This window comes from Nomia melanderi, chromosome 2 (assembly GCF_051020985.1).
Source record: "Nomia melanderi isolate GNS246 chromosome 2, iyNomMela1, whole genome shotgun sequence".
Lineage (NCBI taxonomy): Eukaryota > Metazoa > Arthropoda > Insecta > Hymenoptera > Halictidae > Nomia > Nomia melanderi.
The window spans coordinates 26,687,928-26,714,752 of NC_135000.1; the positions used below are offsets into that span (position 1 = coordinate 26,687,928).

Genomic DNA, 26,825 nt, shown 5'->3' on the forward strand with positions numbered 1-26,825 from the left:
GCTCCCTTTGACGGCTACGCGAGCCAGGACGACCCTGAAGAAGCCGCGATAAAGCGCATTAATTTATCGCGCGACCCTCGGGAGATCTTTTTCAAGGCGCATCGATCCGGCCAACGAGATTAGAACCGGGAGCACGACGCAACGGTTTTTACCGCTAAATACCTCCGCCGCGGCCGCAATTATTCCCGCGGCCGCGCGCTTCGCGATTCGCGGCACGTCCCGGCGTCGCCGCGACGAACCGTGACGGAACGGAACCGCGACGCAGCCCGCGGCTCGTCGCCTATCGGGCACCGCTTGTATTCCACCCCTCTGGCCACGGTTCGCTCCGTTAATTCAGAAGAGAAAAGGCGAAGCCCTCCACCGCGATTCCTATCGGCGGCAACGAAACAGTTGGAGCGGAAAAAGAAAAAATCACGAGGAAAGGAAAAAACGATCAGGGGGTGTTCGGGGTCGCGCGGTGGGGCTCGACGGACGGCGGAGGGCGGAGAGAGATCCGCGAAAACAAAGAGAGAGAGAGAGAGCGTCGGAGCTGGACGACGATCTCGGGGACGAAATCAATGAGCTAACAGGCTTGCGAGTTAGCAGTTAGTTAATTAAGTCGGCGTTATTGGATCATGGAAGCCAAGCACCCCTCCCCAGTGGCACCCCCTCGACGCAATCGTGACTACACCGCCCTACACGAGCGTCGTAGAGCTCGGGCTCTTACTCCGGCACACGAGCGTTGCGAGCATTGCGAGGGTGGACGCCGTAGGGCCTGCACAACCTGCCAGACGTTTTAATTAGAGGTGAGTTTCATCGCGAGCCACGCTAAGAGCACCCGTTACCACTCCCTTACGAGTAAGTGTTTTGCACCTTCCGCGAAACCCCTTCGTTTCGTTTCGCCGCTGCATCTTGCACACAGGCCGAGCCCTCTCCGCCGCCTCCGCCGCCTCCGCCGGCTCTCTCTCGCCAATCGGGAAAGAAACTGGCAAGAATATCCGACGGTGTCTACTACTCGACTCTGCTCCGCTCGAGTGTACTCCACCGGACTCTCATCGGACTCGGCGAAACCGAGCAACCACGTTACCTCGGTTGTAATTAGCCACGTTTCAGCTCCAACAATCCCGATTCTCTCTGCACGGTCCGCGTCGCGAACCACGTCGGCTCTCGGTGCGCGGTGTGATCCAAATTTGGAAGGCAATCGCGAGCGGCCAGGAGAATTCCACGATATTCGTCGTGCATCGGGGCCGCGGCACCGCAGGCCGACCCCCTCGAGATGCCAGGACGTCGCGACAATCTGCACCGAGTCACCGACGAGACTTTATCGCTTTCGGATCGCGAATAATGCCGCAATTAACAAGTTTCGCTCGACAGGTCGGAATACAGAGGAGCCGGTGGAGGGAAAAGGAGAGGAAGAGGAGGAGGAGGAGGTGAAGCAGGAGGTGGAGGAGGTGGAGGAGGAGAAGGAGGTGGTGGTGGTGGAGGAGAAGAAGAAGAAGAAGAAGAAGAAGAAGAGAAACGGATACGAGTGGAAGAGAAACGGAGGACGGGGGAGAAGAAAGGAAAAAGAGAAAAGGTGGTGTATACGCGAGGTGCTTTACGTTCCACGGTGCGCGTCTCCGAGGTGCCGGAACATGTGTTTCTGGATGTTTTGCGAGGAGGCCGGGAAAAAGAGAGAAACCCGCGACTACACAGAGGGAACGCGCCGAGAGAGACAGAGGAGAGCGGTAGCGAGCGGTGGCGAGCGCGGCAGGAGAGAGTTCGTCTCGCAGCGGTGCAGGTATTGGAGGTAAATCCAAGGCAGGTGTCGTCTCGAGCCAACTTCGGCCGAGCAAGAACGACGAAGACGGACACACGCGGTCGTTCGACCGACGTATCGGTATTTCCGACGGGAACGAGAAGGGAGACAGAGACGGTGGAAAAAAAGGAACGTCCAGATACTTACATTGTGGCGGGACGAGCGCGACGGGACGAGCGATCGTGCGAGCGACGAGGACGAGGAAGGGCAGAACGAGGGGCGAGCGAGGGAATCGCAAGCGCGAGCCGGGAGGCCGAGAAGAATATAGCGGAAAGTTAAATGTTGCATGAGCTTCGAGGAAGAAGAACAGCGGCGAGATTCCCGGTATCGATTAACCCCCTGACGGAAATAACGTACGACCGGCACGGAACGAGCGATTTTTCGCGATCCGAGCTCGATCGCGAGAACACCGACACCTCCGCCACGGAATCTCAAAGAGGAGGACGCGCGCGTTATCTGCCGAAAGGATCGATCTTCGGGGATCTGTAAAAGGCCCGAGAGAGAAGGATCCGAGGCGCAAGAAGCGGGAGCCTCGTGCCTCGCGGAGGAGCGTCGGTATCGTAGCGATACGCTGCGGCGCGGCGCGCCGGGACAGCCGACGCGATACCAGTTTTTCCGTTGGTGAACGGCCGCGCCGCGTTTCGAGTCGGAGGGAAACGAGCGGTCGCCGAATCGAGAGGCCAATTCGATTAGCGTTCGCTAACTTCTTCCGGGTAATCGGTCGCCTGCGCGCGCGCGTTTCACGGGTACGAATACGAGTCCGGGTAGTACGGTGAAGAGGGCAGCGCTCGCGGGACCGGCAAGAGAAACGCGAGAGAACGGGCCACTTGTCACCAAGTTTACCGTACTTTCCAGCGAAAGGAGTGTCGAACCCTTTTCAACCGGCCCGAACCGGTCGGCTGCCGATCGTTTTCGGCTTCTGCGCCTCCTTTTCTTTCTCTTTTTCGCCTTCTTCGTCCACCGCCGCTACCGTTCCCGCTTCTTCCCAGGGATTCGCGGTGCTAACATTCCGCCGCTATAGCGGGGGACCCTCCTCGGCCAACGAATATCAACTTTCCCACAGCTCGTTTCGGGGAGCGCGCATTCGAAACTCGGAACTCCGCCCCTCTTTCGTTTCGCTTCGCTTAGTCTTATCGGGAGCGAAGGGAGGAAAACGAGACGAGAAATAGGTCTCTCGCTCGAGTCGCCCGGAGGAATCGCGGCGAAGCCCGTGCTCGGAACGGGAGGACAAACGTTGACGAACGTACCGCGAGGAACGTGTCGTTCGAAGGGAAATCTTCGAACCGATTTTCGCGCGGTGGCCGAGTCCTCTCGCGCGTCCTCCGGCTCGTACGCGAAACTTTCCCACAACGAGCGGCGTTTCGTCGCCCCCACGTTTCTTCCCTTTTAAAGAGCTCGAGCCCCGCACAGGTTCGCGATCGGCCTCGGCCGGCGAGGAACGGGACGAGGCAGAGAGGCCGAGGAAGAGGAGAGGGACGAGCGTGAACCGACGGGGAGAAAGAACCGATGGACCGAGTGGCACGGAAAGCTTTTTCTGAAATCACAGGACCCGTCCTTACCACCGGTACTCTTCTCTCTTTCTTCTGGCTCGGCGTTCTCGCGGCGCACGGTCGAGCATCAATAATTTAACGCCCCGCCGCACCAATAAACCTGCACGGCACCGGGGACACACGGCCGACCAACGAGGAAACCGAACGGAGAGCGGAGGCGCAGCAGCGTCGCGTCGCGTCGTATCGCATACGACCAGAAACAGAACCACCGTGCGGACATCGTGGATCAACCCGAGTTTCTTACGTCCGTTTGTTCACATATAGTCAGTGACGCGTCGCCCTCTCGAGCCTCACCTTCCCTTCCCGTTCGCCCCTGCCCGCCGCTCCTCCGTCTCTCGCTCTCCCGCCCTCGCCGCGTCTCGCACCCTTTCTCCCTTTCCCTTTCCCTCTTCGATTACAAGCGGCAAGAAGCGGCAGGAAGCAGCATTACACGAGACACGTCGCGCCGACAAATCGACGGATTATGCCGGACGAGCGCCGACCCACCGGGAATAAATGAATTGGCTAACGACGCGAATCCTCTCATTTCTCGCCCCTCCCGCCCCTTCGTCGCTCCTTTTCCACGGCTTTTCGTATCCTCGCGGACCGACGGGCCTCGGTTTTGTGGAAACGGTTTCCCATGCTCCGGGATCGAGCGGATCGCCGCGGGTTTCTCGTTTCGTCCAGGAACGGCCACTGTCGCGGCCGCGGGCGAGCCGCGGATCGCAGGACGGTTCGCGCGCGAGCAGCCGAAACGGTCGACGCGCGATGCGACAACGGAAATATTCGCGCGCCTCGGCGAAGCTTATCAACCGCGGACACCGATAATCGCGCGCGAGGGAGAGGCGGAGGGCCAGCTCCGTGGCCGCGAAACTAGAACCGCCATCGATCGGTCGCGTCTTTCGTAAAGCGGCTAAGCGAGCCACCCGTTACCCACGGACTCTCGTAACCCATTAAATACTCTTACGCAATCCGTGGCATCCGATAAATGGGATATGTATTAGCTTGCAGCGTTTCCGCAGCCCTACAAGTACCGGAGCGTACGCGGCCGGCGGGAGAAAATAGCGGCGAGACACGCGCTCGCGCAATCGATCACCGTTCCCGAGCGGAGAATCGAAATCGAGGACTGTGTCGGCCAATCGGTCCATCCCTTGGATCCCCTTTCCGCCATTTCCCCTTTTGTATCTTTATTATTCCGGGTATCTATGTTTAGATCACCTATTACTCGCCTCCGACATGAAAAAGAGTCTTTCGCTAAGTGTTTTTTTTATAGCTTCGATCTGTTACCTGTGACCGTATCGACGAATAGTATATCATGGTCGTAAAAGAAACGGGAACAGACGAAACCCGACCAATTAGACCCGCATTCCTTCCACTAGCATTCTTGTCCGAGTCGCATGACGGACACCAACATTTCTTAAGGAAAACGTGGCCACGAAGTCTCTCCGAGGAGGATTCACCTCCGGCCGATCGAATAACTTCACCCGCGAGCGCGAACGACACGCGTGCAAAGATGACCACTCGGCGGACGGTAGAGCTGCTCGAAATCTGCGGAAAGCCCGCAAGTTCCGTCGCGGGTTGGCTGGCCTCGTGCCCACGGCCGCTCGGTAGAGCTGCACGAGCCTGTCCTCGGTTCGCCGCAACGGCTTTCCAGGCTTAGAGAACGAACGCGCGGCGCGAAATTCTGTTGCTCGCGGGAGCGCGTCGTCCACGAGAGGGACGCTGAATCACGTTCTCGAGCCGGCTAGGATATCTTTCCGCGGCTTTAGGCATCCCTCGTCGAAGCTTTCAGGAAGCGAGCTACTAATTAGCGATTACCACTCGTTCACGCGGCACTCGAGAAAGAATATAATTAGCACTCACCTTTGTGCCGATGCGCCGTGAAACCCTCGACCGGCCGAACCTGGCCTCTCGTAAAAAAATCCTGTGGAGCGTTCGCTTCGAAGAGTCATTCTCGACCTTCCCGTCGTCGTTCGAACACGGATGGAAAGAGGCACCGGGTGCGTGGCGCGGTGGTCCTGTTTTCCCGTGAGCGTGACGAGCCGCGCGACGACCTCTTCGTGTCCTCCCGTTCTTTCCACGTTCCCGCTCCATCGACGACGAGCACTTCAGCCTGGAAACGAGAACGAGATTAACGAACTCTTTGTCGAGCGGCCCCCGCCGGGGGCCCGCGTGCATCCCGCGCAACTTTTTTAGTCTCCTTTTTGTTTTTTCGCCCGATGCGACTCGATTGGAACCGTTTAAATTTTATTCAAAGATTCTTCTCCTTTCCGACTGGAGGAGGCGCCGCCGCCGCGCCGCCGGCTCGATAACCCGGTCGTGCTCGTTCGGTCGTTTCAAACGCGCGATTATCGCTCTCGTTTTCGGCGCAGTTCGCGCGAAACGGGGAACCGACCGTGGGAGCTTTTCGTTTCTACGTTCTCCACGTGTCGACGTTTCAGGTAGCACCGAAAAATGAACGATTACGGGTACGACAGAAGAGGCGGGAGGGAGTACGACAGACGGTCAGGAGGCAGAGACGACGACGGGGATCGCGAGGACAGGAAAACCACCCTGCAACGCCTGGACAGCATCCAGGACCCCGGGAAACGCTATCTCCTCAGAGAGTGCATCGGTTTCGGCGTGTGCGGAGACGTTTTCGAGGCTATCGATCAACAGGCCGGTATGTCCCTGGTTTACAACGACTCTTTGTACGGTATCCCGATGCTCGCGGACTTTCTTTTCTCCGAACACGCCGTTTAAGCTAGTTTATTGCTACACGATTCTTACTTGGATCGTTGTTGTTCATCTTTGACCAAGTATACAAGCTGCAACCGCTAACGTGACGATTTTTTACTCACTTGTGGCCATCTGACAGGATCAAGTTTGAAAGCGGGGTATGGAGTTTAAAATAGATATCAGTGAAAAGGATTTCGAAAACAGTTTCGAAATTTTCTCTTCGATGTCGAATAATGATTGCACTTTCTTACGATCAAACACGACAAGCTAAATATTTCACATTTTCACTGCTGCAAATCGAGGAATATGTTAGTTAAAATATCATGTAACGTGTGCTTATTTGTAAAGACTTCGATTCTGCCATGAAAACAGTTTTCGAAATCTTTTCTACCGGTATCTATTGTACGCTCCATAGTCTGCAACTCTTGTTCTAAACTTTTCTTTGTCAGATGGCTGCAAGCGGATAAAAAGAGGTAACACGCTGTATACGTTCGCGTCTCTGCTTCAAGTTTCACTGCAAAAGAGAACCGCGAAGCGGATGACGCGATAGGCGACAACAGCATTCTCGAATCATGGCGATCGTCCAAAAGTTCGCTGCGAGTAGTGACTCGCTTGAAAACCGTGTCCGATCGCACCTTGGCCTTGCCCGATATCGTGCGAGCGAGCGGCGTGCTCGTAACGCGTCCAATTATCGCGTGATACCGACGATACGATAATAAGGATAATAATTGGCGGTGGATCGAACAGGTAACAAGAAGATCGCGATCAAAGTGCAAAAGCTGACGGTCGAGTCGCAGCCGTTGATCGTCGAGGAGTACAAGGTTCTGCGAGATTTAGCGTCCCACCCGAACCTGCCGGACTTTTACGGGATTTATCGGAGGAGGTCCGGCAAGAAGACCGAGTACGATCAAATATGGTTCGTCATGGAGGTAAGAGAGCTCCGCGCGACACAATCGAGAGAAAGAACCTCTCTCACTCTCCCTCTCTCTCTCTCTCTCTCTCTCTCACTCTCCCTCTCTTTCTCTCTCTGTACATACGTTGCTCAGGAACGAACGATTCGCGCGGCGGTGCGGCCGACACGGGGGTACATCATTATTGTCACGATCGCCATCCCGGTTATTTATATCGCAAGCGATATCGCGTCGGGACGCCAATCGACGTCGAAGTATATCCGTAGCGGCGCTCCTTTAACATCATAATTCTCCGGGGGGAGGGAAAAAAAACGAAAAGCTCTGTGATCGGGAACAGACACGGAACACGCAGGGTGAGGGTGAGGTTCGGGTGATCGGGGGCGGTAGGAGGGAGAGACACAGAGGAGACGCAGGAGGAGGAGGAAGAGGAGGAGGAGGAGGAGGAGGAGGAGGAGGAGAAAGAAGGGAAAAAAGAGAAAACGAATGCAGCGGCGAGGGAAGAGTTGCTGTACGTACCCATGCCAGGACCCGGAGGCAATTTCAAGCATTTGAGACGGTCGAATACACGGATAATTTACGACACGCGCGGCCATTAAACAATCATTAAACTCGTTCGTGTACGCAGGTGAGCCCCGGCACGTCGCGGCCCTAATTTACGGGTGGACCTCCGCGGTGCGCACGAAATATTATTACTTATCTCGAGCAAAGCGTCGATATTCGATTTAACGTTTACGCGTGCACGCTCGCCGATCTACACGAGCGCCGATACCATTATCGATGGATCTCCGGTTTCGTCGTCGGATCCGACCGAGCGCGACGCCAATTAAAAAGATATAAGTCGCGCAAACGAACGGCGGGGCCGCTCGGAGATTAAAGATGTCGGTGGATCGGCCGGCGAATCGGATACCGAACGTTTCGCCCGTCCGCGCGCGCTCGCGCGCTGCGAGGATCGGCCGAGAAGGGGGCGCGGTAGAAAAACAGGTGTACAATAAGAGGATGTATCGGGAGAATTTTGCGAGTCGATCGGCTCGAGTAAAAAGCTCGTAAAGGTTCACCGGCGCGAGACCAAACTGGAAGAAACGGGGCCCGGGTACGGGTCGAAAAAGAGGAACGACACGCAACGACAATGTGGCGAAGATTTATCGGCGACCGTCTTCCATATCGCATCACGGCCGAATTTTACGGGCACGTACACAAACGGGCCCGGCAGTAGTAGAGCCGAGTTTTCGTGTTGCGATCGTTGCGCCGGTAGAAAGAATGCATCGCGTGCCGGAGCGGCGCGGCGCGGCGCAGCCCGCTCGAAGCTCGCGCCGAACGACCGCGCGCCATCGGCCGGGAATTCTTCGCCGTGAAATCGAGTCGAAATGAATCTATAAGAATCGACGGGCATAATTGAAATTATAGAAACGCGAGCGCGCGAGATCCCCGCGAAATTACAGGGCAGCGAGCGTTACGGGGAGAGCAGCGCGTGTCCCGGGGCACGTTAAAATCAGAACCGAGACGTCGGCCGGCCGGCCGGCCGGGCAATTACGTCCAATGAAATTCCGTGGCGAGACGTCGATTCGAATTGCTTCCGCAATCCCCGCGCGAGACGTCGCTGCACTGCTCTGAGGCGGGTCGCGAGCGTCGCTCGAAATTCTACGACCGCCGCGGAACGAATAACTTTTCCGTCGATTTTCCGGTTTCCAGCTCTGCGACGGCGGCACCGCGATGGATCTCGTGCGCGGCCAGATAGCCATGGACAAGAAGATGCGGGAGGAGCACATAGGCTTCATCCTCAGGGAGGTGATCAAGGTAAATTTCAGAGAATTACCTTTTCGTCTTCGGCGTGGCTCGCGAGACGGAGGCAGCTCGCGGCGAAAGAACGAAAGTCGCGGGAGTAGGTTGCCAGGGGAGAAGACGTCATTACAACGTAATTATACGGGATGGCATGCCGCTCGAGCCCGCTTTTGTTTCTCCGCGCTATTACGTCCGCTCATAGGCGTCGCGAGTCGAGGACGCTTTTTCGAAACGGTCCCGGTCGAACGGGAAAGGGGAGAACGAGAGCAGGCACGCCTGGAATCCGCAAAAATGTTGCCGGAACGCGAACGAAGCGGACGCGAAAGCGAAACGATGCGGTCCGGAGCGTCGCGTAGCCGCGACGAGAGCAGAGGCCGGGATAACTCGCTCGATTCCCCGGCATTCTGGCAAGCACTCGCGTTTACGTGCGCGCTAAATCGGAGAACGAGCAGGATCGCGGGCGACGCGCGTCAATGGGCCGCATTCTACCGCGTATAAATTACAAATAAGACGGGCGAGATGGCTCGCTAATTAACCTGCTCGCAAATGAAAGGCTGCCCGCTCGTTTTTCGCTCTTCCCCGATGTTCGCCGTCCCTCGGCCCGCGTTCGCCGGGGATCAACGCGAAACACTTCCGGCCCGCTCACCCGCGACGCGCGGAACGCGTTTCGCCACATTCGAGAGGAGACTCCGATACCCCTACGATCTCTCGAATCTCTTAGTCTCCTCGACTTCGAGACTTTCAAAATATTCCAGAGTTAGAGAGCGTTTCAAATCCTATTCGAAGCGGCTCGGATTCTAATGGTTCTTTCATCGGATCGCTTTGAAACTGTAATTCGAATGTTCATTACTAAGGACGAGGCAGGACGCGGATGAGACGGGATAAGGGAATAATCGAGGACAGTAAGTACGAGTCCCAGGCAAATGAATCGGAACGCGAGCGAATTGCAAACGTTTCCCGCCCCGAGCCGTGTAATTTCAACAGAGAAACGATTCCACGGATACAATGAGATAATGTTCTGTAATACCGTCCTCTGTCCCCGCGGAATATAATTTACCGTAATATCGTACGAGACCGCGTCCGTTGGTCGCGCAACCATCGCGAGCCGCAACGCGAACCCGCGGAATGGGAATGAATAAGAGGAAACGATCGGAAAAAAATCCCATGGACCGGAGTGGACGGGTGTGTCATTTAGCCGTCAACTGCCGCAACCTGAACGCCGCCGAGGGTAGACCGCTCGTTTCCGTTTCGAATCGTGCGTCGTGCCCCGTATCCCTTCCGGTCGGCCCGATACTGCGGATCCGCGGTCGCTCGCTCGCGGTTCGTACCTCGGCATCCCGGCAAAAACGCTGGAGCCGCGTAAAATCGATGGGTTCTGCTAATTATCTTCGCCGTGGGAACTCCGCGAACCCGATCCCCTTGAATCCCGCCGCGCTCGGAGCGAGGGCTTTCCTTCTATCTCGGTCTATATCCGCCAGTAGCTCGCGCCGGTAGCGGTACCCGTCGACTTATCGACTTTCGATCGACGTATCGCGAGGGGATCGAATCGACGAGCCAACCTGTTGAGCATCGCGCACGTTTTCCCCGGAAGTCGTCCCGCCGTTTTCGTCCGCGCCGCGATCATTAACGACCGCCGCCGATGCATTTATTCATAGACACGCCGCCTTTGACCCGAAAGCGAACCCGTCGGCGGAACATCGCCGCATTTTCTCCTCGCGGTAAAGCCGCTCGCGCGGCGGCCAGGTTGTCGCTAAATCATTGCGTGAGGCCACGTTTTCGAGTATAGCACGCGCACGCAGTTCTCGCGTTCTCCGTTCCGCCGCTGCCTCCCCCCGTTGCGTCGGCTTTCTCCCTTCGCTCGCCCAGCATCTTTCCTCGTAAAGTGCACGCAACCCCTTCTTCTTCTTCTTCTTCTTCTTCTTCTTCTTCTTCTTCTTCTTCTTCTTCTTCTTCGTCTGCTCCTTCTCCTGCTTCATCTGGACCGGAGTTCTCTTTCTCGTTCGCGTTGGTACGTGTTCCACGGACCCAGTAGCGATTCGTCCACGGTCGCTCGTGCGGTAAATCAGGCCACGTTGACGTTTAATGCCGGCAAATTACACGCGAAATAAATGCTGGCGAGGAACGAGGCACCGGTGTGTCTACCGCCGGCGAAATCGCGGCTAAGGGAAACCTGGAGAGAAGAAAGCCGGACCGTGGCTGCCCGATCGGGCTTTCTTTCTTCTTCTTCGCCCTCTCTTCTACCCTGCTAACCTTTCGCAACAACGAATTAGTTCGCTGAACTAAACGTCCGTTGCGTTAGACCGAAGCTATCGGGTGTAAATCGTGGAAAATTATCGCGTTTCGCCTTCGTTGCGGTCGGCTTCATCGGAGGTCGAAGACGAAACCGATACCGATACTATGTAACTCTGCTGCCAACAGCGAGAGACTCGAATACTCCGAGTTGCGTTCGATACGTTCCATTAATTAATTCCCGCTGTGAACATTTGTAGCTCGTTTCCTTTAGAAATTACCCGATACGGCAACCTACTCGTGGCTACCTGATCTGTATCCAACGGATCGTGCAACGACAGCTCCGCTCTTAATGAAATGCATCTCTAACGAGTCGCGATGCTCCTCAGGCAGTCATGTACCTGCACGAGAACAACGTGATGCATCGCGACATACGCGGCAGCAACATCTTGTTGACCAAGGAAGGAGAAGTGAAGCTGGTCGATTTCGGGCTCTCGAGGATGATCCAAGGGGAGATGGGGAAGAGGTACACCTGCGTGGGGTCGCCCTGCTGGATGGCACCAGAAGTCGCCATCAGCAAGGAGAACAGCGGCGGGTACGGGAATCGAGCCGACGTTTGGGCGATCGGGATCACCGCGATCGAATTGGCCGACGGAAAGCCGCCGTTCCAAGACATGCACCCTACCAGAGCTCTCTTTCAAATCGTTCGCAATCCACCGCCCAACTTGTACCGACCGTCGAACTGGACGCAGAACTTCAACGACTTCATCGCAGAGTACGTTCATCCCCGATAGCCCTCGCCACGATAAGATTGCAACGTTTGCTCCATGCCCCGTTCTTCGCTCTTCCAGATGTTTGGAGAAGAATCCCGATAACAGACCGTTCATGGGGGAAATAGTGGAGCACCCTTTCTTGTCGGAACTCCCCGACAACGACTACTTGGTAAAATACAGCAGCTAGACTGCGAAACTATGAACGCTTCGTAGGTTTTCGATTCTAATCTCCTCAGATTTCTTAACGATCCGCATAAAGTCACGCGACCGAGAACGAGAAAAGACGAACTGAAACACTGATTTTCAGCTGACGCAAGAGCTCAAGGTGTTGATGATGGACGCCTGCCCGAAAGGTAAACTCGAGAGGAGAGCGGAAGTGCTGATTCGTAAGGGTTTCCTGAAGGTACCGTTTTTAAGTCAACGAACACGACGGATTCCTGTAATCGGTGAAATCGGTTACCTCCGCGAAACGTTAAGCAGAGAAACACGGTGCGACGACGTACATCGGCTTTTCGAAGAATCAAAGGAGCGGAGTTAACCGATTTCGCCAATGTGCAACTCGATTGTTCTTCGATCTCCAAATTTTTCTGCAGACGCATCAAACCGACCCCCTGGAACCTATGTTCATGGAGGACATCGCCGCTCTCGAGACGTTGACCGAGGACGCGATCCTGGACGAGCTCCACGAGCGACTGAGGCAGGGCTACTTTCACAGCTTCGTCGGCGACATTCTTCTGATTTTGAATCCGAACGAACAGCAGGACATTTACGGATCCGATGTAAGCGTCGGTCGTTCGGCAACCGTCGCGTGGGACTGAACGCGTGTTTCTCGTTGCAGTATCACACCAAGTACCAGTTCAAATCGCGGTCGGACAACGCGCCGCACATCTACTCCGTGGCCGACAGCGCTTATCAGGACGTGATGCACAACGAGGAGATACAGCACATCCTATTGGCGGGCGAAAGTAATTCCGGCAAGACGACGAACATGTTGCACCTGATCCAACATCTCATGTACCTCGGCAAAGTAATTTCATCGTCGGCCGAACGAAACGGAATTCCGCCGCGAGGATAGACTTTCTCACGGGACGTCCGTTCGGTTTCAGAGCCTACAAGACACCGGGTCGAGATTATTGCGGGCGATCAAGGTGATCCACGCGTTCAGCAACGCTGCCACACCCCTCAATCCTAACTCGACCAGATGCATACTGCAAATACAGACCACCTACGGATCATCGGGGAAAGCTTCCGGCGGCATATTCTGGTTGTACCAGCTGGAAAAATGGCGTGTTTCGACACGGGACAGGTTAAGATCGCATTTTACGCCCGTTCCCGCGCCCGCGGGGCACGGATTAGAAGTCGAACCGCGGATCTCTGCGCAGATACGGATCTTTACGCGGCGATTTATAGGAATTGCGAGCCAACGAAAAATCCGTTCGCCGCGCGGCGGGTTTCAGAGGATCGGAAACGCTGTAAACGCGCAAAATCCGCGGTCTAATTGTAACCTTGCCTCGCACCGGTACTTCGGGGAACGCTGCGCGCGACTAGAACCGGCAATTTGCCGGGGAATTAGATTTCAGGATTGCGCCGGGTCGCGGGGCAGTAGCTTTCATCGCGTGTTTACCGATTGGACGCGCGCCAGTCACGAGGAATGCTTTACGTTCTCCGCAGGAATCAATCGAATTTCCACGTATTCTACTATTTCTACGACGGCCTGGACTCGATAAGCAAATTGAAGCAGTATCATATACCGCCGGGAAGAAGGGCGCGCTATTTGCGCATCAGCGACAAAGGGACGGAACGGAAACGATCCTTCAAAGTGCGGAACGACCCGCGGGGGAACGTGGTGAAGTTCGGCGAACTCAAGGAGAATCTGCAGATCCTGGAAATGGACGAGTACTGCGAGACGATCTGGAAAACGTTGGCGGCGGTCTTGATGCTGGGCGAAATTCGGTTCGTCGAGGGCAACGACGGCGAAGCTGAAATGGACAACAACGAGCCGGCCAACAGAGGTTCGCAGAGCGATTTCAGCAGAGCTACCGTTTCTTTCGCAGAATCGTTGACCGAATTTTCCTGTATCAGTGGCCGAACTGCTCAATCTCGACGAGAAGAAGTTCAGTTGGGCGCTGGTGAATTACTGCGCGGTCGTGAAAGGCAGCGTGGTGCGCAGGAAGCACACCTGCGAGGAAGCGAGGGAGGCGCGGGACATGCTGGCGAACACGATCTACCAGCGGCTGGTCGACTGGATAGTGAATACTATCAATCAGAAGTTCACGGTTACGCGCGCGCTATTGTGAGTTTCGACTTGGAATCGGGGATTTGCGGGCCGCTTAATTACGGTACGTCTGGCTTTCAGCGGCGACAAGTATGCCATCAACGTGATGGATCTGTTCGGGTTCGAGTGCGTCGCGGTGAATCGGCTCGAGCAGTTGATAGTGAACACCACCAACGAACAGATGCAGTGCTATTACAATCAGAGGGTGTTCGCCTGGGAAATGGTAAGTAAGTCTTATAAGAAGAGGGAGCATGTATAAAACGTTTGCGACGCGTTGTGTCCGTAGCAAGAGCAAGAAGAGGAGGACATACCCGGGCAACGCTTGCACTTCTACGACAACAAAGACGCGATTGACCAGCTGATGAGCAGGGACAGGGGTTTGTTCAGCATAATCGACCAGGCGTCGAAGAACGTGCTCGATTATCAGTACATTCTGACCAAGATACACCAACAGTCGAACAATCTCTTCGTGAAATCGGTGAGCTCGCACGAGTTCACGGTCGCCCATTACACGGGAAAGGTGATGTACGACGCCAGCGAGATCGCCGAGAAGAACCGAGACTTCGTGCCGCCGGAGATGATCGAGACGTTCAGGCAATCGAGCCTGGTGCCGGTCAAAGAGATGTTCACCAACAAACTCTCGAAGACCGGGAACGTGACGATCGTCGTGGAGCATCCGAAGGTCGCGGAGAAGAAGACGAGCAAAGGGAAATGGGGCGCTTTGATGCAGGAGACCTCCAAGCCGAGGGTAAGTTGCAACTTCTATTTTCGAAACGGGAAAGGAACGGGAATCGGCAACTGTTCTTTCGGAATAGAAATTCAACACCGCGTCCCGAGGGCAATACTCTCAAACGCGAAGGATGAGAACATCCGCGGCGACGTTCAAATCGACCAGCCTCGAGATCCTGAAGAACCTCTCGTCGAGCTCCGGAAGCGGCGGGATCCATTTCGTCAGGTGCATAAGATCGGACCTCGAAGGCGCGCCCCGCGGCTTCTACAGGGAGGTCGTTAAGCAACAAATCAGAGCGCTGGCCGTTTTGGACACCGCGAAAGCGAGGCAACGCGGCTACCCTTGCAGAATATCCTTCCAGGAATTCCTCCGGAGGTAATCATCGCCGCGCCGAGCGTCCTCCGGTTCGTCGTTTACACCGCGTCGCGCGTCGTTTCAGGTACCAGTTCCTCGCGTTCGACTTCGACGAGAACGTTGAAATAACGAAAGACAACTGCCGGTTGCTGCTGATCCGATTGAAAATGGAGGGCTGGATGATCGGGAAGACCAAGGTCTTCTTGAAGTACTACAACGAGGAGTATCTGTCGAGATTGTACGAGACCCAAGTGAAAAAAATAGTAAAGGTGCAGTGCATGATGAGAGCGTTCCTGGCGAGAAAGAGCATGGCGTCGAAGATCACGGGAACGAAGAGAGAAGTCGGTAGGTAGACGGGTCGCCGAGGGCAGCAACGTTGAGTGCGAGCCGATCCTCCTATCCGTCGCGACGCTTCGTTCCCTTTGTGTTTTTGTTTTCAAGAGGCTCGTACACTTTTTGTCCGCTACGAGAAATTTAACGGGTATTGTTTCAGTGAAGCAAGCGTCATTAAAGAGGAAGGAAACGGTGGACATATCGGAGGAGGACGCGGCGCTAATATTGCAGAAAGGTAGGGCGCACGAGGGGGTGATTCGCGTGACAACGGAAACTTGATTTTTGGCGAGCCTGATAGCTCAGGATACATGCGTTAATTGAGCTACCCGTTAGCCGCGTCAGTTAGCTCCACAAAACGAACGATAGGAGAAAGCGATGCAACAGCGTATATTGATTTTGCAAATGTCCCTTTAAATGGACAATCAAGTATTTTATTTTATTATTATATATGCAGCTTACTGTGTTGAACATGTGAAATGCACAAAACGGTATACCTTTGAAGTAACCGTAATTATTATGCAATCTTCGCATGAAGAAAAGAATTCTTATCGTCCGATAGTACTAAACCGAATCAATCAAGTGACGATGAAATTAAAACCTCAAGAAATGGAGTTAACCGATTTGGCCAATGAATAGTTCAGTTGTCTGTCGTTGATCCGACTCTATCTAGTCATTTCTAATCTCTAATAATATCTATTCCCCGCGGAACAGCGTACAGAGGTCATGTAGTGAGAAAGGAGATGGCGCCCCTTCTGGGGAAGTCTCAAATGAGTCCGGAGACGATGGACATGATGAAATTCTACAGCAGCAAATGGAGGTCGAAGAGCATGTTCCAAGTCCTCCTACGTTACCGTGCAGCCCGTTATCAAGACCTCGTGCAATTCTCGCAACAAGTAAGCGATCGCCTCAGCCTCCGAGAGCACATATAAAACGCGTTTCATCCGATCGTGTCGTACGAGCTTGACTGAAACTCGCGTCGAAACAGGTCCACCTGTTCAATCAAGCGATGATAGCGACTCTCGAAGCGACGAATGAACATGGAGTATCACTAGACCGGATCGACCCGAACGTTTCACCGCTGTCGTACTTAGGCCAGATGAAACCACCCCAAGTGCACAAGTTACCTTTCAACTTTTATAGCGAGTTACCCTATTTCGACATGAAGAGCACCAGAGGGATGAAAGGTCTTGGGTGAGTTGATTGTACTCCTGCCTATCGCGTCCACACGTCTCGCACGTTGATCGGATAGAAGACTGTAATCGTTCTTGGTAAAGCAGTAGTTGTCATCCACCATTGATCTCTCATTTCCGCATGCGTGTGTATAGAATTATATGTATAGACATCGCGTAGATATGTTCGTGTTTGCGGCGACGCACGGCAATCCCGTCGTCCGCGTGCATTTCACGCGCGAGAAACGGAACGCTCGACGACGCCTGTCGAAAATTTAAGACGAACGAGCCTGGCATAGATTTGCCCGCGTTGCACCGTATCCAGATTGTACTGTTATTTGCTTTGTTTGTTTTTTTCTACCACGCGCTTCGTCTTTGTACCATGTCCATTTTCTTTTTGTTTGCGCGCGGGCTATTTTATCGTTGTTGTTTTTTTTATTTTCATTCTCCGTTGTGTGCCGTCTCTATCGAAGTAAGAGTCGCTTATGACCTCTTCCGGAGACTTCTGGCGTCAACTGAGAAATACGTTCTCGCAGATCCGCGTCGTCGTTGGCGTCTGACGACGAGCACGAAGCCTGGGACGCGCCATTACGGAGACAAACGGTGCCTTGGGCCAACAGGAACACTCGTACCAGAGGTGCCTATCACGTTTTGTTTCATCCAGTCAGGACGCAGCGGCATTGACAACCGTGAATCGTACGACTCTCTTACCCGCGCGAGAACGCCAATAATTTTCAGCCATTCTCCCTTAAACTTCGACAATCACACTCTTTCCCTTCTATTTAAACGTGACCGAGTCGGATCGAATTTAAACACGGACCGCGTCGGGTTCCTCGAATGCGTCTCTCGAACGAACAATGGGAATTACACTTCGTTTCTTTCCAAGTTTCCCGAAAGAATTCGCCACCCTGTACACGGTTCGTCCGACTCGTGTCACGTTGCCGTCAGAATCTTTGTCCCGTTTTCCGGTCGTATGTTACCCGTAAGTGGACAACGATCGTGTAATCGCATTAATAGTAAGTGGATAACGATCGATTCTTTCGAGTGACGTCTGGTTTGTCCTCGGAGAGAACACGCCTCTCCAATCGGATTGCTCTGCATTTTTCAGACGTCGAGGTGCAAACGACGAACTCGCCACACCGAGTGGCGCATACGGGCACCGAGGGAAAGAGTCTGATCGACACTCCGTTTTCCAGAGACCCGAATACCTCGGTCCGATGTCCGCCGGAAAAAACGTCCGGAAGCAGAATGGGTAACTCCGGATTCCAACATCCTTCTTCGAGCAACCGTAGTCCCGCGCCATCAGCTAACGCTCATAATCCTCGCTCAGTAAGTTATCCGAATTTCCGTCCTGCGCGATCTTCCCCGATCTGCGGGCGAATCCGTTCGGAAAGGTTTCTTCGATCATCGGTCGACTCTTTTCAGAATGATTACGATAGCACCGGGTCGATACGCTCTAGAAAAAACGCACCACCACCACCCGTTCCATTCAATCAGACGCAACCACCCCCGCCCCGTGGCACCGACCATTACAGCACGAACACTCGAAGTAAAAGCAACGTGACCACCGGCAGCAACGATTGGGAATTCGAGGATCGAATGAACAAGAACACTGGCAACCCTAATCGGTTTGACCGCGATACACGTAAATCAACACTAGGTTTACAGACATTTATTGGATAGTTTATTCTATCGTCCCTAGGAAAACTGATGTTCGTTCATCTGTATCTTGGAAATCAGAGATTTAAACGTAGAGATTTAAACGTAGATAATTGGGGTATATAATCGTATATAATCGCATCGATCAAAATCGATGAAAAGATTTATCAAATAACGTTTATAAAATTCAATATACATCGAATTGACGTAAACCTAGTGTTAAACGCTTCTGCGACGACTGAAACGACGTGACCGCTTTTCCATTGGTTACAGCATCAACCCGATCCAGGAATTGCAGATGATAGGTCGTAGAAATAACAACGAAGGCAACGAGGACACCGACGACCCACCGTTCAACTTCCAGGTAAGATGTCGCAGCGCGTTCGTTGATCCTCGATAGGAGAACGGGGAGCGTAAAGTTTAACGTTCGCTCTAACAGGCGATGCTGAGAAAGACGAGTCACCAGCGTGCATCGATGAAGCGCAATCCCGTTTACGACAGCTATTCTCCGTCACCACTGCCAAGTTCGGGGTATCGCGGTCCCCGCGAGACCGAATCGAACGTCGTTTACAGAAGCGGAGGAAGCCGTAGAGACTCGGCCGAGTGGAGTCCCAACGAGATGGTACGGATGTCCGAGAAGTATGCGAAGGAGGGAGCTTGGGGCGAGGACCGATCCGGCGATCGGGGCAACGTTGCCTCGGATAGTGTCACCACCGCCGAGATTGCGCCGGGAATCGTTATCGAGGGTTACGTGGCCGAGTTGTAAAATTCGAACCAAGGAACCGAAAAACTTCTTGTGTGTCGAACCAGAACAAAAACTGGATCAGTTGGAATTGCTAATACTATAAGAGAGAGAAAGGGAAGGGGAGAGAGAGAGAGAGAGAGAGAGAGAGAGAGAGAGAGAGAGAGAGAGAGAGAGAGAGAGAGAGAGAGAGAGAGAGAGAGAGAGAGAGAGAGAGAGAGAGAGAGAGAGAGAGAGAGAGAGAGAGTGAGAGAGAGAGAAATGAGAGAGACGGATAAGAGAGTAAAAAAAAAAACGAAGAAGAAGCCCGAAAGATACCTGTAGCTGTCCCGGCGGAAACAAAATGCACGAGTTCGTACGATGATTCGAACGAACGATACCCAATCCACCAACGTTGCTGACTCGGAGAGAATTTCTTTTTATCCACAAAATATGTACATACGATATATTTTCTATTGCTTTTCTTTTCTGATTTATAAAAAGACGAAAAACAGAAGTGAACGCGTATCGCCGCGATCTTTTTTGCCGGTGAGCCTCTTTTGTAATTTCCGTACCTCGAGAAACCGTGACGCCGGTGCCTCTCTGTCCAATGTACAATAATCTTTCTCATCGAACGTTTTCCATTCAGAACGCGCCAAGTTTCTCCAACAGTTAGCAATACTCCTTACCGACGCGAACATTCGATCACTCTTTCCACGGATTGGCCGAACGAAGCGAAATCGCGCGACCGACGTTCAAAACGCATACAAAACGAGACACGGATCGGATATAGAAACAGGGGAACCCCGAATAAAAACGATTTCGAGGAGATTAGGCTAGCGAACGTGCACGTCGCGCGACCGTTGCGAAGCAAGAGATTCTTCGGAATTCACGTTATGAATCGTTAGCAACCCTTTTCACACCGCTTTATCGCACGCAACGGTATTCATTTGTCAAACGGAATCGAACCGTAATCGTAACGGACTTGCGAGAGATCAATGAAAAAAAAAATTTACATCCCTGCACGAGTCGATTTCAATGAAAGCACGAAACTCCTGTCACTTTTTCGAGAGAAAATATTCATAAAAAATGTCAGTCGACTGATGCACGATACTGTCAAGAATATTTTGAAAAAATAAACGACTTAAAACATCCGACACAGCTGGTGACGTTCCTCCATCACTAACGAGACTGTCCCTTGCCACGCTGTTAAACGTTTATTCGTTTTATATAAAACTCTTGTTAATACAACAATAAAAAATACTGTGCGCAACGCAGCGCGATACTGGCCATAGGTGATGACTATAAAAGCGGTATGTACAAATATAACGACAATATACATGTATAAAACGTTAAAGAGAAGGGACGAGCGACAAGGCACTTGTCGAGAATGCTCCCATTTCTTTCAGTAACAACTTTTCTAATACGCGATTCGTAGCTATAATCGCAATACGTAACCTGGACCATCGGAGAATCGTATCGTGTCGCTCCTAGGATCGCGAGCTGCGCTCTCTCGCGACACAAAGCGATTCTTCGAGAAAATAAATATACGATATAAAAATGAAAACCTGTTGCACATCGAATGCCATTCGACGCGCATCAATCGCGATGAACAGTTTTGCTTCCGGAACCGTCTACAGAAACGTAACCCAACCGCGCGACGAACAGACCGCGAAGCGTCCTCAATCCTTATCCGATTGAGGGTTCTCCTGATTGCTGTTCTGCTGGGAATTTTGCTTAATTATGTTGACTAAAGTGTCTAGCCTGGTTGGACGCGCGATTTGCAACACCATGTGCGCCTCCTCCAAGATCAGGAGACCGTTGTGCGCGTCTCTGGCCGAGAGATTGTGCGCCAGTATCACGTGTCGCCTCCAAGCCGCATGCGTGGGCAGAACCTGCAACACGATCCCTCGTTCAATCGCTGATATTTCGGACACGCGTGTCGATATAGTTGTCGCCGAGATATAACGAGCTTGTAAAATCGGTCAGGCGTTAAAATAAACGTGTTCTAAGCGACGGGACAAGTGAATTAACAGAAATGTGATCTCATTAGGTCTCGGAACAGTGATCGGCAACTCTGATACGGTCCGCGGTGCGGCAACATCAATTGGTACCACTTCTCTAGGGTATAATTTACGATCTCGCTACATGAACCATTCATTTGCCAAAGTGGTTATCTCTACAAATTAAGAATTAGAGGAATTTGATTAAATTACACACGTAAACCCTTCAAGTGTTTCATTACATTTCAAAACGTTCGGAACACGAAGTTAGTCGGTTCGGCCTGTAAACGCCTCATTCCTCGGCGACTGTGCACTCTTAAGAACGTACCTGCAAGCACCATTTGCAATTAAGGGACGGCGAAATCGTGTGGACCGCTTTGATGTGTCTTCTTCGGAATCCCCAGCTGGTGTACGCCCTGTCGCAGAAGGGGCACGGGAACGGCGGGTACACCGAGGCGCCCTTCACCGTTTCGTCCGGGAAATCGGAATTCCCGGTGGTCCCGGTGCAGCCCGGGAAACCGGAACGCAGAACTCTGCCCTCCCGGTCCGCGAGAAGGTTCGCGGGCTCCTGATGCTCGGGCATCGACTCCGGACACGGATGATTCGGCGAATGAAGATCCTCGATGGTCTTCGAAGGGTTCCAAGGCGGTGTCCCGTCGAGACTGATCGGGTAGGTCGCGTGCGTCCGTGGATCGGGCGAAGGAGTCGCGGCTTCTCGTGCCTCTGCGATCACGGTTACGCCCGGCTTCGACGATCCTGCAAGTAATTCCAGTCGAGCACTTCAAAACTTTCCCCGTGGTCAGCGAAACACGACTTCTCGCAGCGTCGTGTCGCTTTGCACGTTCGTCGCCGGAATGCGGGATCGGAATGGACGGGGAGAACTTGGTTCTTCGGACGATGCAACGGATCGGAGAGGCAATGGGTTCGTAGACGGTTCGTTTCCTTCTTCTTCCAGACAAGTACCGCAGGACACATCGGAATCGTTTCAGTATTTTCGAACGGCGGTGCGAATATCCACACAGATCGATACTCACAGGTGTTTCTTTTTCTCGACTAAAACGTCGTCCGTGAGTTTCACCGTGATAATAGGATGCAAGAGGAAGTCGAAAGCTCATCGCGAGCCCCGCGCACGTGCCGCTGACACGTGCGCGAGGGGAGAGAGAGACGTCAAGCCGGGAAATGACGAGACAATTAAAAATGTAAAATAGGTTTATTTGCAACCAGTCGTGTGTATTTCGTCTACAATTGTATAGTTTTAAATAATATAGTCAACTCGAAGCGTATCGTACCTTCGCGAGATCAAACGACGAAATGAAAGGTGGCAAATAAACGCGCGAGAGAAAGGTCCCCGTTCGACTTCCGTTTTCGGCTCGAACGGGACCGGACGAAAGTATCGTGCGCCGCCGATAGATGCGAACCGGTCGCGGAAAATTCTCGCCGCGACGACTCTGCTTTAAATATTCTACAAGCATACTTTACGTTACTATTCGTTCGTCGTAAGGGGCCCTTCAAATTTTCAATGTTTCTCCACGAAACGCAGGTGGAAGGGCCGTTTTACGTTCTGCGACGCGAGACGCACGCCGCGCGTCTCCGTTGGATCGCGCGCATGGCGGGCAACGGTTGCCCGTTGCCTAAATAATTCTCCAACTAGATTATTTATTCGAACTGAATGTGTCGACCATTTCTGGCCCGCAACAGTACACCGAGAAACGTACACCTAGGTGTATAACTATGCGCGTGTACGCAACAATGCGTGTGACCGTGGATGCCGTGCCTCCGAGGTGTAGGAAGGTCTTCCCGTGTGTCCCTACGACACAGCGCGCTTAATAGGTATTAGTACGTGTTAATGTAGATCGTCTATGACGAGAGTGCGTATTTGCGTGAACATTGCAAATGAAGAACACGAAGGAATGTTACGTTGCCGGAGGTACGAGATACGAGGAGAAAGGGGAACAGATGGAACGAGGACACCGAAGGATCAATTATCCTTGGCGGAGAACAGAAGAGAGGCAAGAAAGATGAACGGTTTCCGATGCGCGCGCTGCGCGATCGTTTACTGAACCGAAAGGCAATGCTACGGAATACGTGTTCGAACGGGTGGTTAAAAGTAATCGAACGGTTTCGCCTCGTGAAAGAAAAAAAAAAAAGAAAAGACGCTAAGCGTGTGGATAACTGGACCCTGCCTGGAATGCTTTCCGTTCCCTACTGTCTCTTCTATGGTGGATCTTCTTCTCTCAGTCGTTCACATTCAGCCTACCTTTCTGCTGATTCTATTACGCGTGCATTATTACAGATTCTCGTCGCGCAAATGACGTTCGCGTCTCTCGTATATATATATATCGTATACTGTTGTCCATCCCGTCTATATGACGGTCCAAACGAGAATCGAAAGACCACGAGAGAAGAACGGTCACGGAAACCTCGAGGCGATCCGAGACGGTGAGAAACGTTCCCGGGACGATCGGGAAATGAGACGGATCGGGCGAGAAGAGAGCGTTCATTCTAGCCAGTGAAAACGTTTCCGTTTTACCCCTGACCTGAAACGCACTAGTCATTGAGTGTAAACCGACCGCCTTTGGAACAAATACCTTTTCAAGCCCCTATTGCTAGTGTCGATCTTAGTCACGCAATTCTTCCATGTCTCTTCCCATTCGACGCTGTTAGGTGCGATACCGCTAAAGTGCAACAGAACTTCTCTTATCAAGTGTATTTTGTTACTATCGAACTGTTGTTTGCCCATCTTGCCGTTTACGTTACAGAGAATCCTCTCCTCCGGGGTGAAGAGGATCTTCATAAGGTCACAGGCCAAATGATCCATCGGTCGAGAGGTCGCCCAGGTTGAGATTATCTCCGGACTCGGCAGAAGATCGGCGTAAGGTAGCTGCTGATACGCGTAAAGCAGCGGCTTCACGTCCGAGAATCCAGTTAGGCCGGATAACCCAGATAAACCGGAAATGTCTTCAGCAGGGCTGTTCCCAGACCCTGCCACACACATCAGAGCACAGCCTGCTTTAAACACGGATCCCCCTGACGCGTCATCGAGTTGCAGCGAATCGCACCGAGCAGTCAAGCAAACACTCCACAAGGCTCGTTAACGGCGCGTTAAAACGTTTCACATCGATCGGACGAACGAACGAACGATCGACCGCGTGCGCGCGTATCATTCCATTTGTCTCTTCCTTTGTCACGCATGCACGTGTCTTTTAACGACTACGGTCGCTAGACGCTGCATCGCGTCTAGACCATACGCCCGACTGGTACTAGCGACAAACGGAACGATCCCTCCCTGATTACGTTTCTCTCTGGCCTAGGTGCTCGTCTAGCTCCGATTAGCTAACGCTGCCTTCGCCTTTGCCCTCTAGTCCCTTCGATCTAGTGTTCACCGTATCACGGCTCGCTATCTCGCACGCGGCTCACCCTTTTCTCTCTGGCGATTCGCTTGACGCAACAACGAAAACGAAACGAAAGAAATACGTGCGACACCAATCTAATAAAGCAAAAGTAACGATCAAAGCTGGCTCAACGGTTCGGCAAGCGGCCAAAAAACAAAACGACACGCAACAATCGAGAGTACTCGGTGCTCCGTGACTTTAGATTCGAATCGGAGGGGATACTCCCGCGTAATTTCACAGCTGATTTCAAACGCGCATACATCTGTGTCGAGGATCTTGATGCATGTTTTCCGTACGTGCTCGACGAATCTTATATGATGCTTTCCAATCGATTAAGGCACATGAACTAATCGTACACCTCTGATTCATTAAAATCCATGAAAATGTTCGGATGTCAGAACGTTAGCGCATAGGCGGAATACGGTAGAATACACAGAAACGTGTGGAACATAAAATGTACACAAACTGCAGGAAACGAAATTGTAATGCGTTCCGCAAATTAAATACCAGTGCTGAATCATGTCTTATAATTGCTTCTACAGATGTTTTTTTAATTTATCAGGTACTCACCTTGATTTCCATCAATCTGACCAGTGTCCAATCTTTCCACAGGATCTTTGTCTACCGCAGATTGCTTCTGAACCTCATCCGCTGTTGTTTCCAATGGCTCGATCTGAAATATAACCGACTGAAGCTGCATATCTTATATTCAACTTTGTATTATAATGTCCTCGCGTGTCAAGCTAAGGTACCTTCATTTCTAAACGATGATAAACCGGATTCTGTAGATTCTTTTGCAACGGGTAATCCCCATCTTTCCCGCTTTGATCACTGGTAGTCGACTCGTCCGTACCTTCCAACTGGGTTACTTTAGGTGTCAGCACGGTTTCAAGAATAGAATTATTCTGATGCTTAAGTTTCTGTTTCTTTTTTGGTGTGTCTTCCTTGGCAGTAGTTGCTTCCTCTTCAACAGCTTGCTCTAATTCCGCTAACCTCTTATACGACTCCTTAGCAAATATGTCTCCGCCGGAAAGTCCACGAATCTGTAGGGTCTCGGCCGCTTTCAGCAGAGCTGGCAAGTTCTTTTGTTCGATGTTCACTTCTCCTTTGTATATAAATATAAGTAAGGCTTCCAATTCACTGAAGTGTACATCTTGTAGTATTATAACCGGATGCTGACAGGGATTAGTCTGCAATCAAGAGAAGGCGTAAGGCTTTAAATGTATTGACCCTCACTGCACCGATTGGGATTGAAAAATACAAACAGTCCATAAAGTGTCTTGGACGAAATCATAATTCTAAATAATTCCCAGATCCCCCAACAACAAACATAACGTAATCTCGAGTCCCATTCTTTACACAGTGACAAAGAATTACGGTGATTCGAGCAGCTGTCAAAACGTCAACGCGCTCCTGAACGTGCGCCAGAAAGTAGAAACGACAAACCTGAAAAACTTTCTTGAAGAACGGACTACTAGCGGAGAGGATCACTTTGTGAGCAGTGAGACACTGTCCGTCACTGGCCAGTGTCACATCAACGAGGCCTTCCTCTTCCCACAAGCTCTCGAAGCTCGTCGCGATGTTGTTCAAAAAACTGTTCCATTTCAGGCATATTTGACTTGACATCTCGCGAACAGAAACCGTCGATTTTATTCAAATCCGTTCACCGTGTTACGAATCAACTGTCCTGGTCACTATACCGCGTCGACAACGATTAGGATACAACGTAGACAACAACAGGGACAACAACGTCAACGACGACGACGACAACGATGACAGCGACCGCGATGTAACAGCGATCGTGCCAGGCACGCACAAACATCCTTCGTGCTGGGTTGGGTATACATAGTCAATATGGCCGCCATGCTCCGCTCGTTGAATTGCGCGCGAGCCTTAGAAACGCTTATCGACGTACTGTATACTATATCCTGTATTATTTCCTCGCCACTGAAGCAATCGAACCGAAAACGATCAAATAATATGCGTGAAATCCAAAGAAATTCTTCCCTTTACATAGAATCAGCATTTTTGTGAAAAACTCTAATTACTTTATTTTCCTTCGTACTTGTACCAAACGACTCCGACATAAAAATACTCAATGTTCGTATCCGAACGATTAAACGTTTCAGCGTTATTCAGAAACTTTCCCAATGAATTACTCGAATATCCGTTTAAAGTTTTCGGACACCTGCCAGCTATAAATGCACATTGTTCCGTAGCATATTAACTGCATACGGATAATCCGAGAGCTCCACACAGGCACAGAGACGATAGTCATTAAAGCGTTTAGAAATGTTTATTGTCGAGCAGGATTCCTACGATAATAGAAAAAATTAAAGAATTAGTAGCGACGTATCGATACGTTGGCATATTAAAATATTGAGCATGCTGCGAAGTAGCGTGCGTATATCCGCGAATATACAGATGTGTAGGACCGTTAGGTCCCGCGTGCGCGCATTCTCGCGTGCTTGGT

The 26,825-nt window shown here is 52.2% G+C and overlaps 3 protein-coding genes across 9 annotated transcripts in view; 1 reads left to right on the plus strand and 2 right to left on the minus strand.

Moving 5' to 3' along the window:
* LOC116433949 (protein Wnt-6) overlaps window positions 1-5,418 on the minus strand; it is a 64,397-nt gene extending 58,979 nt beyond the window's left edge. Inside the window, exon 1 of the mRNA XM_076364322.1 lies at window positions 5,170-5,418. Coding sequence (XP_076220437.1) covers window positions 5,170-5,258 — 89 coding nt within the window. The 5' untranslated portion in view covers window positions 5,259-5,418. The remainder of the gene's footprint in view (window positions 1-5,169) is intronic.
* On the plus strand, window positions 139-20,114 carry ninaC (STKc_myosinIII_N_like and MYSc_Myo21 domain-containing protein ninaC). Of its 6 annotated transcripts, none has more exons than XM_076374617.1 (25): window positions 139-785; window positions 1,354-1,555; window positions 5,748-5,968; window positions 6,772-6,953; window positions 8,625-8,729; window positions 11,333-11,718; window positions 11,795-11,885; window positions 12,024-12,119; window positions 12,310-12,495; window positions 12,555-12,743; window positions 12,823-13,022; window positions 13,388-13,728; window positions 13,799-14,009; window positions 14,073-14,214; window positions 14,278-14,739; window positions 14,807-15,096; window positions 15,161-15,420; window positions 15,569-15,643; window positions 16,120-16,301; window positions 16,394-16,599; window positions 17,114-17,214; window positions 17,686-17,906; window positions 18,003-18,205; window positions 18,510-18,600; window positions 18,676-20,114. In XM_076374617.1, exons 3-25 carry the CDS (start codon window positions 5,761-5,763, stop codon window positions 19,000-19,002), a joined length of 4,755 nt encoding a protein of 1,584 aa, XP_076230732.1. In that variant the 5' UTR covers window positions 139-785; window positions 1,354-1,555; window positions 5,748-5,760; the 3' UTR covers window positions 19,003-20,114. The 6 variants fall into 6 exon arrangements, 4 of the variants coding, with proteins under 4 accessions (XP_076230732.1, XP_076230731.1, XP_076230734.1 ...); XM_076374618.1 differs by lacking the exon at window positions 139-785 and adding an exon at window positions 3,188-3,341 and having other exon boundaries at window positions 1,501-1,555; XM_076374616.1 differs by lacking the exon at window positions 1,354-1,555 and having other exon boundaries at window positions 142-785.
* LOC116433541 (uncharacterized) lies at window positions 20,084-26,212 on the minus strand. Of its 2 annotated transcripts, XM_031991721.2 has the most exons (5): window positions 25,799-26,212; window positions 25,105-25,542; window positions 24,923-25,025; window positions 21,289-21,716; window positions 20,084-20,852 (listed from the first exon to the last, which is right to left on the minus strand). In XM_031991721.2, the coding sequence occupies exons 1-5, from the start codon at window positions 25,976-25,978 to the stop codon at window positions 20,640-20,642; spliced, it is 1,362 nt and encodes a 453-aa protein (XP_031847581.1). In that variant the 5' UTR covers window positions 25,979-26,212; the 3' UTR covers window positions 20,084-20,639. The 2 variants fall into 2 exon arrangements, with proteins under 2 accessions (XP_031847581.1, XP_076220435.1); XM_076364320.1 differs by lacking the exons at window positions 20,084-20,852; window positions 21,289-21,716 and adding an exon at window positions 22,152-23,942 and having other exon boundaries at window positions 25,799-26,210.
* Between the last annotated feature and the right edge of the window lie 613 nt (window positions 26,213-26,825).